The 12,751-nt window shown below is 43.6% G+C and overlaps 1 protein-coding gene across 2 annotated transcripts in view; it reads right to left on the bottom strand.

The window, feature by feature from the left end:
* The window catches only part of GRIA1 (glutamate ionotropic receptor AMPA type subunit 1), a 126,055-nt gene that overhangs the window by 45,909 nt on the left and 67,395 nt on the right, over window positions 1-12,751 (bottom strand). For both annotated transcript variants that reach the window (XM_086758569.1, XM_086758568.1), the window contains exons 6-7: window positions 1,915-2,076; window positions 615-782 (exon numbers count right to left, since the gene is read on the bottom strand). In XM_086758569.1, coding sequence (XP_086614695.1) covers window positions 615-782; window positions 1,915-2,076 — 330 coding nt within the window. The remainder of the gene's footprint in view (window positions 1-614; window positions 783-1,914; window positions 2,077-12,751) is intronic.

Genomic DNA, 12,751 nt, shown 5'->3' on the forward strand with positions numbered 1-12,751 from the left:
TTCTAAGCCTTTAGTAAGAGTGTATTATTTTTCTTTCTTGCTGTAAGTTTCATGTAGTTTTTTTGTTTATCCAAAAATCTAAATTTTATGCAGGATAAAATAGCAAGATTATCAGATTTAAGGAATAAACTATCTATATGGCTGTTATTAAGACTTTCACGAATCCTCAAAGTATGAAACAAGCTATAATCTGGGCTTTGAGAACATTTTGATGACAGCCAACACATAAGGCAAAATTCACATGGTTTCAGGCTTCATTAGCAGTCTGGAACTGAAGCTGAGTTCACAGAGAGTCGAACGATCTGCAAAAAAATACAGTCTGAGCAGGTCTCCCTCTTGGGAAGATAAAAACAGGGACTTATGAAAATATTTTGGCTTTTCCATCCCAGAACTTCAACAGAAATCAGAGAAGGCAAGGACACGCAAGATGGTACCAGGAAAAGCAATTTGCTTGATACACCCCTGAACTCTTTAGGCGACCTGGCTCTAATCTGAAAGGATCACTTCCTCATCCCAAGTGATTTGAGTGTTTACGCTGCTAATCACCCCTCTTCCCCTGGCCACAGGCTACGTTCAGCCATTCTTGCAGTGCACACACTGTTTGCGTTTCAAACCTGCTGCAGTGCTCTCTGGATGTCGATGCCTTGTCCCCAAGGCACGGCTGGGTTGGCAAGGCAGTCCCCAGCATTGCCACGACGGGAGATGTCGATCCGTTGCCTCCGCAGGTTCTGAAATGCCTCGGCCATCACCCGGACTCCGTCATACGTTAGGGCCGATGTGTACTAGAAAGAGAAGAGGAGTTGTACATCGCCTATCAAGCTGAGCTGACCTCGGGCATGCTACACTGTTCACCTCATGGCGGCTTTTCAAATTATTTGTCCTGTTCTTAGCCTTATGTCTGTGAAGTTCAACAGCCTCTTGCTCCCTGTGATCACTACTGTCCTGTTGACTTGTGAAAGTTGGTATCTTCTCTCCCAGAGGATGGGAGAGTGAAGGAGCAGCTCCTGATGCAGATTCAGATTGCACTCCCTGAAAAGAATTCAGCTCTAAAAGCTATTCACCTGTTACCCAAGTCTTTGTGTTTAATTAGAATCATTGAGCTTAACTTTTAAGGAATACAATATACAGTGTAAACGTGAGATACATGAAATCAAGCAATGAGCGATTCTTTCTGGTCACCGATGGAGACCAGAAAATTCTACTTCAATATGCAAAAATTCTGAAAAAAATGAGTTTATTCAAGCACAAACTCATAGAGAAACCAGTGTAAAGCTCTTGGCACGAACAGCAACCATTAATGTTGATTCCTTTCCCTATGATCAACTACTGGTTTATTTGTTTGCAACTTTCTTAAAAAAAATACTTCCAAAGTTGACATTTCTATGGCTGAGCATTTGTCACAAGTGTATTTGTTTTCAAATGTCAGATAGAGAAAAACAACCTCCCTTCTCCACCCGCCCCTCGACAGTTTCAGGGTCTTCTCTGTTAGGAATTAAAATATATTTACACTCTGTTGTACACACTGATCTGAAATGCTTAGAAAGAACATCTGGAAAGGTTTCATTATCAACTGGATATCTAGTAAACAAGTCAAAGGTTAAGGAGTTAGTGAAGCTTTTTCTTTTTCATATACTGAACATTATGAGATATTTAATCCTTAGCTTTGAGGAGGGTAAAAACTGGGAGACTGAGTGAATACACTAAATCGTGCATTTCTTAGCAGGTAGTAACTACTGCCTAGTAAAATTTAGACAATGTTGAAGCACCTGGAACAGATAATCTTCATAATTATATTAAGTGACAGGTTTTCAGAGCGAGATTAAAAAGCTCTGTGTGATGACAAAGAGGTGAGCATAACTTGAACTGAGCCAGACAGACCCTAAATTAAATGTTTTTTTTTTTAATACCACTTGCCTTTGGCCTCTTCCAGTCCACACGAGGATGCTCCCTGGCATCATTATTCCTCCACTGCTGCATGATCCTGGCGGGAACAGCATCTGTGTAATTCACCAACTGGAAGCCAGTTACATTGGCTCCGCTCTCCTTGAATTTAGTCAGGTCAATATCCATGAATCCCTAGAGTACAGGAGAGAAACAGGGAAAGCTCATCAGAGGAACACATCTCTGGATGTATAAGGGCAATCCTGCCTATCTATGCATATGGCAGCCAGCTTAGGAGAAATGCCTTCCCTCTGCAAGATAAGGTCCAGTTCAAGAGAGGCACCACTTTGTCGACCGAAGGGTGAACTTGCCTTTCTCACAGGCTGAGTTGGACATATCCTGCCATTTCTACCAGGGAAACAGTCATATTAATAATAGCTCGTTTACAAGAAACCTAGCAGAATAACAGAAAAATATATCCTGAATAACACCTGGATGAAAATAACAAAATTCTCAAAATGTATTAGAATGAATTATTCACCCAGCTCTAACTTTTATGCAGAATTATTCACCGATCTCTAACTTTTATACACTGTCACCAATGGAGAGGCTACTTCTTTTCAAGTCACAATTTGTAGGGAAAAACAAATCTTGAACAATGAACTTCAGCAGGTCAAGAAGTCAGTGGTCAGTCAGTCTACCAAAGGAGTCTGTTTGTTAGAAAAGACAGGCTATAGGATTTACTAATTTGGGAGAAAAAAGGGTACTTTTTGGACTTCAGGTTACTAATGAAATACATTTCTTTAATTTCTTTATTGTTCTTCCCTACCTCTTGCCCACTGCATATGATGAACAGAAGTGCACAAATACACGTGCATTGGGGTGACATTGTAGAATTAGTCACTTCTGTTGAGTCAGAGGCAAAAAATAGTTAGAGATACGCTGCAAGCAACATGGAGAAGAGGTCATTTTTTAGGCCTCTCAGATTTGATTCTATCTCTTTAGCACTGTTACGCAAAACTGTTTGCAGGTGCTTGAACAGAGACTCTGCCCTCCTGTTTGGGCTGCTGTGTGTAGGACAGGCTGAAGCCTGCTGGGTTTTTTTTGCACAAGAGATGGAGTCAATTATTTTCCCTAGCACCATTAGTAACCATAACACGTGAGGGAAAATGAATGAGGGGACAATATGTAATACAATCACTTGAGCAACAGAAGAGCTTGTTCGAGCTCTGTCTTCCCTCTGCCCTCCACCACGTGCTGCTGGTGCACATTCTCCGCAGGCACCTTCTCAGACTCCTGCTGGGTTTCTCTCCCCTGCTTTCTTTCAAACATACAAAGTGTGAGTTAAAAAGCCAATTCACGTTATTCCCACGAGACACTGGTCAGGTTCCCAAAATGGTGCTCTCTGTGCATAGGCTGGGGGAGCTAATTACCTTATTAACTTCCAAGGACAGGATCAAGCCATTAGATGGAAACCCTTTTGAGGAACAGACAGCTTGCAAGGAAAAGACTGAATTACCCTCTGACATCAGTGGCAGGCCGAGGGAGTTCTAAGTGACTCAAAAATGTCTTTAAAGACTTTCACAGTTTTTCTTCTGGCTCTTTGTAAGCAATTTGGCATCCACTTAGAAGGCAGAGGATTGGATATAGGTGTATAGATGCTCTAAAGAGATGATTTGTTTTTCTTCAAATTGCAGTGATTTAAGTTTTTTTTTTTTAAAGTGACATTTTGTGTGTACGTATTCCTCAGAATGCTGGTTAAACCTACATCAATCTTGTTTGTAATTGCTAGTGTAGGGGTTTCAGAAAGCCAGAGCTGTGATTAATGAATAGGAAATGCAGGAGGATAATTGTCCCTGACATATTAATGCATTTCAGGCCAAGTGTTTTTTGACACGCAGAGCTCCTAAGGTTTAGTAAGAGGGACCTCACAGGTTGCCAACTGGGTATTCATGGCTAAGACCAAATTACACTGACATCTTGCTCCTGGGAGATACTCAGGGGAAAAAGATCTGTCAAAAAAACTACCACACAGCAACTTGAAGTTTGTGCCACCAGCTCCTCCTTGGAAGGCCTACAAAAGTCAGGAAGAAAAGTCCAAGTTCACAGCGAAGTATGAGTAAGATGTCTGGTGTCTTTAGACCCCTCAACAAGCAGATTTAAATAGGAAAAGTTAAAAAAAAGATTATGACACCAACAATGAGACAGCAGCCATTGAAAACACTGTCTTTGACTGTTTTCCCCAAACCAAACCACTTTGAAATTGAAGCAAATATTTGACAATATATATTGGGATTCGCCTTATACAAAACTTTAAAAAATGATGAATAGACAAAATGAATTAGTTCTTCCTGAAGATTGTACTAATTTTTCCCCACAGATTTTTGAGAAAATTCAGGTCCTTTAAAAAGTATGGAGACCTCTGAATATTTTCCAATTATTTATGGCAGTTGGGACCATGGAGAACATCATTAACCTTGAATATGTCTTTGCATTTCAGCTGTTACCAACTGCTGAAATAACCGTTCTCACCTGTTATCCCTCCTCCACACGCCCCAGTGCAAGGTCAGTATAGGAACAGTCCTAATTACCACGGAATTTAATCACTGCATCACTAAAATCTGCTTAGAGCAGGTCTGGGTAAGATGACAGCCAATGAACTGGGAATACCAGAGATCAGGTGTAATTCCCACAGAAGATGAATTCTTGCTGGCTAACATATAAACAAGAATATATAAAATATTATGCAAACTGTCTCTTGAAAATGCTTCTATTGACAAAGTGGCATCAGGAATTAAATAGGCTTATCTGTCTTTCTGGAATATCAGTCAGTGCTTGTAGGAAACAGGAGAGCAGGAGAATTACAACATTTACAAGTAAAGAAGTCATCAATCATCTGTCACCTTATCTTAACCATAGCCACATGTTGCAAAAAAAAAAAAAAAAGGACCTTTTATTTAGTTTTCAATTGGCCATATTTGAAAAACATAAAATATTTTTTAAAAAAATGACTAAGAAAAGACTGCAACACACTACTGAGGGGCAGCAGACACGCTTTTGCAGCAATGTGGTTGGTATTAACCAGTTTGGGAAAGAACCAGCGCAGAAATGCTTCCCTGTGCCATCCAATCAAGTATAGGAAGAAGTGAACAGTGCTGGAATGATGTATGCCATGGGACCTCAGTGGCCAAAACTATTTCAAAAATTTGCCAGCGAATACTGGAAGAAGCTCACTTTGCAGCTACATCTTCAGCACAGCGGGCTGTTCTTGAGCGCCTGGAATTGGGGGTATGCAGCTTTCTTCAGGTTCTTTAGACCTGAACCATTTGGGATGCATCAGTTGGACATGCAGGCATCTGGCTTCACCTCCCTATGCAGCACTGCCATTCCCCCGGGAAGAAGAGGAGGAATAAAGGAACTCACGCTCCAGTCCAGGTGCTGTGCCAGCACCCCGGTAAAGCAGGCACAGAGGGACCCACAGGCAACACGGAGCGCCCCAGAGCCCCAAAGAGAGTCACTGCCCAGGACATAGGTACTCCAGTACTTCTGCAGGCATAGTTCTCTCCGGGAACCATCAAAACCAGGCTGGAAGGGACATTGAATCAGCCAGCCAACCCCCTGCCCTACAGCAGGATTAGCTGTCCCATCGATTTAAATTCTCTTTACAAAATCATCTCGGCAAACCAGAGAATACAGCCTCCTGCTTTGCGTATGCCTGGAAAATGCCTGGCTTGCTCTGAATGCCATCAAATTAGCAGGCTGACAACAAACCACAAAAATCCGAACCCATCCGCGCTGATGGGCTGAGACAGCCTCCCTCCTCCACGCCTGCTCTGACTCACAGCATCTGCAACACACAGTTTGAGCAACAGCCAGGCTCAGTTCAGAGGAGGAAACTTTCTTTTTAGCCCGTGCCATCGACTGTTCTCCCTGCATTAACGAACCTCACAAAGTGATTACATGCAGAGGACCTGCTGTTAGTAAACAATATGGGCAGCTGTTACAGACCTTCATGCCTTCAAATAGAAAACAACAGCACTGGGAAGGGTTTTTTCCTCATTGTGTTTTCCTTGCTGCATCTGTTCTTTATGCTGTTCTTAAACAGAAAGCATTTTTCAGCCAAAGGTTGTTTTACTGTCCCGTGCACTGCCTTGGTTGCTGGGAGAGGTCTCAGCAAGTCACACATTTATATTCCTCTCCACTGCTTGTGGGCTCAGTCATCAAAGAAAATGCATAATGCAGGAAGATTGATGACCTGAAATCGGCCTCACAAATCCATCTTGACTAACTGGTCCACGAAGGATCTGCCTTGAAAAGAAAGACCCCAGAAATGAGCCAGCTCCTTATTTATACCCTGAACACCTTGAGGAGCCAAGACGTTGAGTGGGCAGTGCAGGCGGCTGTCAGACGGTGTAGGGAAAGCCTCCTTCCTTCATGCATGACCCTCCTCAAATCTGCTAGCACCACTTACTTCCCTGCACGTCTCCTTTCACCCCCTCAGTGTCCTAAACCTCTCCTCTTCCCACGCGGATGACACCGGGCAGCATTGTTCCTTCTGGGACATCATCCCAGCCCGCAGGAACGCCGCAGACAGCAGCAGCTGCCCCTCCATACCAGATATCAACAGGCAGCCGGCCACTGCCCCACACCTTCAAATTCTCTCATACTTCACCAAATTGGTATTAATTGTTGGCACTTTTTTCCGGCGGGGTACCTCCTGCAGCATAATCGTGCCTTTGAAGCTGCGGTAACAGGCAGCAAGGGCTGAGCTCTGGGCACACCGCAGCTGATCGTCTCATAAACCTCCCCACAGCTCAGCTTAAAATCTCCGTGCCTTTGCTCTAAGTCTTGGCTTTTCCTGAGAGAAAGGACATTAGAGAGTCTCTTTGCAGACTGTCAAATTTCTGAGAAACACTCTTGTTTTCTCTCCTCTCTCTGCATCTTCTGAGCCCTCCAGATCTCCCCCTGAGACCGGCAAAGCTCATCTCTGAAAGAGGAGACAGAAAATGCCCCTTTCTCCTGAATTGCCTGGAGAAAGCTTGTTGGCTGAACCTAAAACAGTTCCCTCACCCCAGGAATGAGTGTTAGGTTTTTTAGTTCCCTTCTGTCTGGGATGAAGAGACTGGAGTCTATTTTTTTTTTTTTAATGAGTTGCACACTGAAATATTCCTTTTTAAGCAAAAAAAAAAAATTAAGTAATTCACCCTGAGCTTGGGTGGGTGCCACAGAAACCTGTGGCACCATTGAGAAACTGGCCCAGCTCCCTTTACTTGCAATCAATGTATGGCTTGCAATGCCAGCCTGCTTCCTGCTAGCAGATGTTATGATTATAAGAAACTCGGCAAAGCAAAACAATTGCTTCTGAATGGCTGTAGATCAGCTGAGTGAATGCAAAGTGGCTCCTGTCATTCCAAGGTATGCCAGTGTCTTTCTGCAAGGAGCAAGAAGCCGAGCGCTCCCAGACGGAGCATCCCTAATATACCAAATTATCTTCAAGCTTGACTTCTCCAGTGACGCATCATTCCTCACTCCCATCACTTCACATTAATACGGAGGGTACGTCAGAAAAGAGCCCATCTGCTCAAGTCTCGTTCCAGCATGCCTTCCAACAGGAGAGGCCTTCTTTGCTTCTGCCGAATAATTAATATGTCAGATCTCATTGTGGCAGCAAAACATGCAAGTCCTCACTGTAACACAGAAGTAAGTGAAGAAGAAGGGGAAAGAAAAATGGAAAGAAGAGGCGCTATCAGGCAGGGTCCCAGTCCTGCGGTTTGATGAGTCTGTTTTGTTCTGTTCATTGATGCAAAGCAAATCAAGTCAGGTGAGGATCCAGTCTTCAAGAACACAGGGCTGGAGCTGACCAGTAACTTTTTTTTTTTGCCACAGCTCTTCAGGCATAAGATTTCCTGTGTGATATTATTTACATCAGCCCTATCCTACTGCTTCAGCACATGCTGGATATAAATGATCATAAATATGTTGTTGGAAAGTTCAGTCCAGGCAGAGGGACAGATGTTGTAGGTGGATTCTTGTGCTTTAGAGAGCAGAAAAGGCTTTAAAGGTTTGGGAAATGATGCCAAGACTTCAATCAAAGATATGATTAAAGGATGACCTGATCACAGTTTACAAGGACCAAAGCGTCAATAACGGTATATTTGGTCTAGCTAACAGAAGCATAAATCTGATGGAGGAAGGTGAAGCTAGGCAAGTTTTGACTAGAAAAAAGCACTGATGAAGTCATAATGAGGAAAGTGCTATGAATTTAGATGTTACCCTTGCCAGTTGAGCCAGGGTAGTGGATTAGGAGACTGCAAATGACTCAGGAAACCTGTTAGTTTAACACTTTTTTTCCTGAGATTTAAGCAAACACATTTTTCCTTCCAATGGTTCTAATATAATCTGTTAGTTACTCACCTGATGTTCAGCGACGTTTTTTTAGCCACAGTCAGTCACTCATGCTTTTGAGACCTCATTAGCTACTGCAAAAACCCTTCCAAGGTTGCAGTTCATATTCTCCCACATGGGCAATTTTTGTATCAAAACTAGATGATTTTCTTTTGTGTGAAACACTAATTCAAGCAAAATTAATTCAGGGCCCTGCTGTCTTTTACTATCAGTAATTCAGGTGAGATAATGTTACAAGGGTTTCCTCTGCTTGATTATCTCTGAATCAGGACAGAAAAGCTGTCTGGAAGTCAAATGCAGACCTCAGAAATTTCACTGATATACTATATTGTCTTCCTCTACCTAGAAAAACAGGTTTTCTCGTAAGTCTACCTGCACCAACCTCTCAGAAAGAGGAAAGGTCTAACTGGCGTAATTTCAGAAACCTAAAAATAACTTAGGACATCTCTTTCCAACATTAGAATTGCATTTTTGCAAGACCAGGCATCTCGAGACCTTACTAGGACAAGAAGCCGATGCTGGACACATCTTTTTGGAAACTCCCGCAAAACAGAGTTTCCAGTCAGCTGGTGATGCAAATATGAATGCTGCTGACCTTGTTTGTACCTTCCATCAGCAATACTTCTGGAGGCAGGAGACAACATTAGTAACTGAGGGTGACTAAAATAAAAATGGCAGCTTTCAAGTTGATGGGAGACTGAGAACCACAATGTTTTAGCTCCAAGCAAGCTGAACCAGGGGCTCAGTGCAGGCTGTGGAGCCATTGACAGGTGGCCTGGTGTCACACACACCACACTTGTGCTGTGGCAGGTACAGCTTCTCTCAGCAGGCTTGTACCCAGCACCGGCACAGCCGACCCTCCTCACCCAGCCACAGCACGCTGCGGGATGTACATGAGCTGCGTCGCTTCAGGGGAGCTGATCTCCCTGTGCTGGGAGAACTTTGCTCCCCAGGGACGTGGACGTCCTCTTCGACAGCTGATGTGGGAGGGGATCCCTTTTTCATTGTCTGCTCCAACTGATCTCAGGTCATCATGCCTCAGCCCTGGTGGTGCAGAAGTTCTCCCTTCCATTTTCCCGGGGAAAAAATCAAAATCAAATCAATTTGAATCACAGATGAACTGAATCAAACCAGCAGATTTTGCCTGACTCCTGCACAAGCCACTCTGCTGGCAAAGCTCTTGTGCTGGTAACCTCCAAAGCCACTAAACTGCTTGCAAAGTGAAACTCTGTCCATCATTTAACATGACACACGCTGATGTAAAATGGCACAGGAAAAAATGCTTACCTCTGCTAATCAACTCTGTTCTTGTCTTTACTCTTCCCTGCTACCCCTAGCATCAGCAATCTCAAACACGTATCTGTTCAACTTCAAATGAGAGCATTTGCTAAAAGAACAACGTAGACTAACACACCAGGAAAGGAAAAAAAGGCTGAAACACTGCATGTGGCAGCTGTCCTTCATAATTTTCTTTTAAAGAGAGGTCACACGAATGTCACTTATTTTAAGACAAAGATTTTCCTCTGCCCAAGAGAGTTGATGTTCTCCCACTACTGACAGGAGTCAGCCTACATCCTTGGCATAGGACAAACAGATACAGGAAGCCAAGGTTATGGGGAAAAAGTCTATAACATCAAAAGAAAGAAATCCCAGAAGTTTCTAAGCTTGCTTCTCTGATACTATTGACTATATTTTTTTCCTTTGTGGTTGCTAGACTGATGCTCTCAAAGGCTGAGAACAAAGCTTAGAAAAATAAGATTCGCAAAAACAAACACATCTTAAAGTTGGCAAACCTCTTTGAGTTACAAAAAGAAAAACAGACACAGAGAGAGAGAGATGATCGCAAACCCCCAGCGCTGATACACCTGACAAATATCCAGGCTGGCAGCTGGTGAAAGCTAATTGCGGTAACTCTAATGGGTACCAGTCAAGGACCAGTTTTGATGAATTTGCAAATGCCACAGACAGTGCCAAATCTGCCTCAAGAAGAGGCAGGGATGTTCACAGGAACCCTTCCCCTGGCAGTGACGTTGGAGACAGACCTCCGTGGGACGGGCAGGGCTGAGCAGACAAGACAGGTTGTGTCTTTGATAGGCATAGCAGATTCGGAGAAGGATGTATGCCCATGGCCTAAGGTGCAGAACGGTTTCATTTTGTTTGTGAACACAGAAATATTATTGTCTCACCTTGGCAACAGCAATTTCACTGCAAAAGCAAGCTGTTCCCGCTAGGAAATACTAGCTTTCATTTGCTGCTACTTGTCAAATTCTACTTGGTGCTTTACTACAGCTCACCCGACAGCAACCGCTGGGCAAACAAGCGGTGATTAATGCAAGACAGTTCCTCTTTGTTCATAAATTGTCTGTGACCAGACAGGGAATTCCTCCGTGTTCAAAATGGATGATTTTTGCAGGCCTTTTCAGCCAAGCGCATTTGCCTTGCAGACTCATTTGCTTTGCGTTCCTGATGGAACCTAAGTTTGGAGCTGCTGTAACCGGGCAGTAGCGTGCTGCTGCTTCATTTCCTTGGCTGAGTATAGCTCCGAAAGCACACAGCCAAAAATAAGAACTTCAGTGGGGTTATCCATAAATATTTCCCAACATTTGCTTCAAATATGTAATTTCCATAATTGTTTCCCCATGGGAAAGGGCCCAAAAATATTAGGCGGTGTTGCAAAAGGCGGATATTAAAAATTCATCCCCTTGCTCCAGCTAGCGCAGGTAACTTGCTGGCTACGAGACAGCTGGGGGCTCACTTGACTTGTGGAAGGCAGAGTCTGTTCCAGCCAGGGCTGGGAGCCTTATCTTCACATCGGATGAGAGTCCTAAAGTCAGCACTCCATCAGTCAGCACAGGGGACAGAAAAATAACTCATTTGGAAATATTCACACGCTTGCAGTTTTCAGCTCTTAATTTATTCTCCTATGACCCAGTACTCCAGAATGAGCCACTTCCCCAAGACCGGGCTGTTTTCTAGGCGTGCGGGTATGCACATGAGGGTACGCGTGTGCGTGGGCAATGCACACCCTGTCGTCTTAGGACTTGTCTACAGAAGAAAATGTGGGGTGTTTAAGGTCTATCCACTACGTGCATGAGTCAGTGGGAATACATTACAGCACGTTACACCCTCTGAAAGGCTCTAAGCCAGGCAACGAGATGTCCTTAAAAGGGGGTAAAACCTACTGTGATCTCCTGGATCAGAGCATCCACACCGTGGTTTATCCCTGCCAGACGCCGACATCCCATGTTCTGCCAATCCCTTATAACAGCACTGGCCATGCCCACACAGGGAAGCTTGCCATCCTTTCTCGCTTCCATATGGTCTCGGGAACATGGGGTCTTCATGGCCTTTTTGCCATGAACCAACAGATTTTACCAGAACTGTGAGTAGCTCTCGCCAGGGTGCAGCAGCATCACAGAAACTGAGTTGGCTTCTGGTGCTTCTTCTGCCCTGGAAAGGACCTTCTTAACCTTAGGAGCACTAGTTTTATTTTTTGTCTTTTTTTTTCCCTTTTATTTATTAAATAAGTTTTCCCATGTTGTCTGATTTTCCTCTCCTCTCTTTCTGGTTTGTGGGTTTTTGGTGTTTTGTTTTTTTTTTTAATATTCCTGTCTCTGGAGTTTGTGTTCTGGGTGTTAAGAAGCAGGAAAGACCAAAGGAAAGAGCTTGAATTCCTTTCACTCTTCTTCCCATAAATTTCATGCTCCTTGAAAAGCACAGCCAGTAACAGCGGATTCTGGTGGTCTGGTCAGACGCTGTGGGTCCCATGGACCCAAAGCACCCTCCACGGAGCTGCAGCTGGGAGGCAGAATCTCCCTGCAGAGCAGCTGGAGAAATAAAAAGCCTTTTGCTCTGAGTTAATTATTTATAACCAATGTTGGCTGAGTATGCAGCCTCTTCCAGCCACCTCTGTCCTCTCAGCATTTGTGCAAAGGTTAAGAAAACAAATTAAAGGTGGGAAAAGTGTGCTTTCTCAGGCTGAAGGTGGGAGAGAGTGCTATCATAAGACAGAGGGAAATGTCCTTCATAACTCCAACAGCTGAGTATGAGACCATCTCATGCCTTTAATATATTTATCCTTATGAAACCATGCAGAGAGAAGATGCGATATCATTCTTATTTAGCTTTCCGCATGGATATGTATAAACACGCACAGACATGCACACTTCAGCTACTCCAAATAGCTTCCCTGCTTAACTTTAATGAAGGGACTTTCACAAACATCTGAGGACCGGGACCTGGGTTACAACAAATAATAATTTATTAAAAATTAGCAACCGAAGTTACTGGCTGCTCTACAGTTTGCCCATCTCCCCCTGCACAACGCAACATTTTTAACTTTGTAATTACATGGTAGGTGCCCAGCGTAGAAATGCAGGGTCAGTATCAGGGCATCATGGGGTAATTATGTGCCCATTTTTGTCTTGTAAATTACAGAGTTATCTTGGGACTGAGAGGAGGAGAA

Source organism: Chlamydotis macqueenii, chromosome 14, assembly GCF_036417535.1.
Source record: "Chlamydotis macqueenii isolate bChlMac1 chromosome 14, bChlMac1.mat, whole genome shotgun sequence".
NCBI lineage: Eukaryota > Metazoa > Chordata > Aves > Otidiformes > Otididae > Chlamydotis > Chlamydotis macqueenii.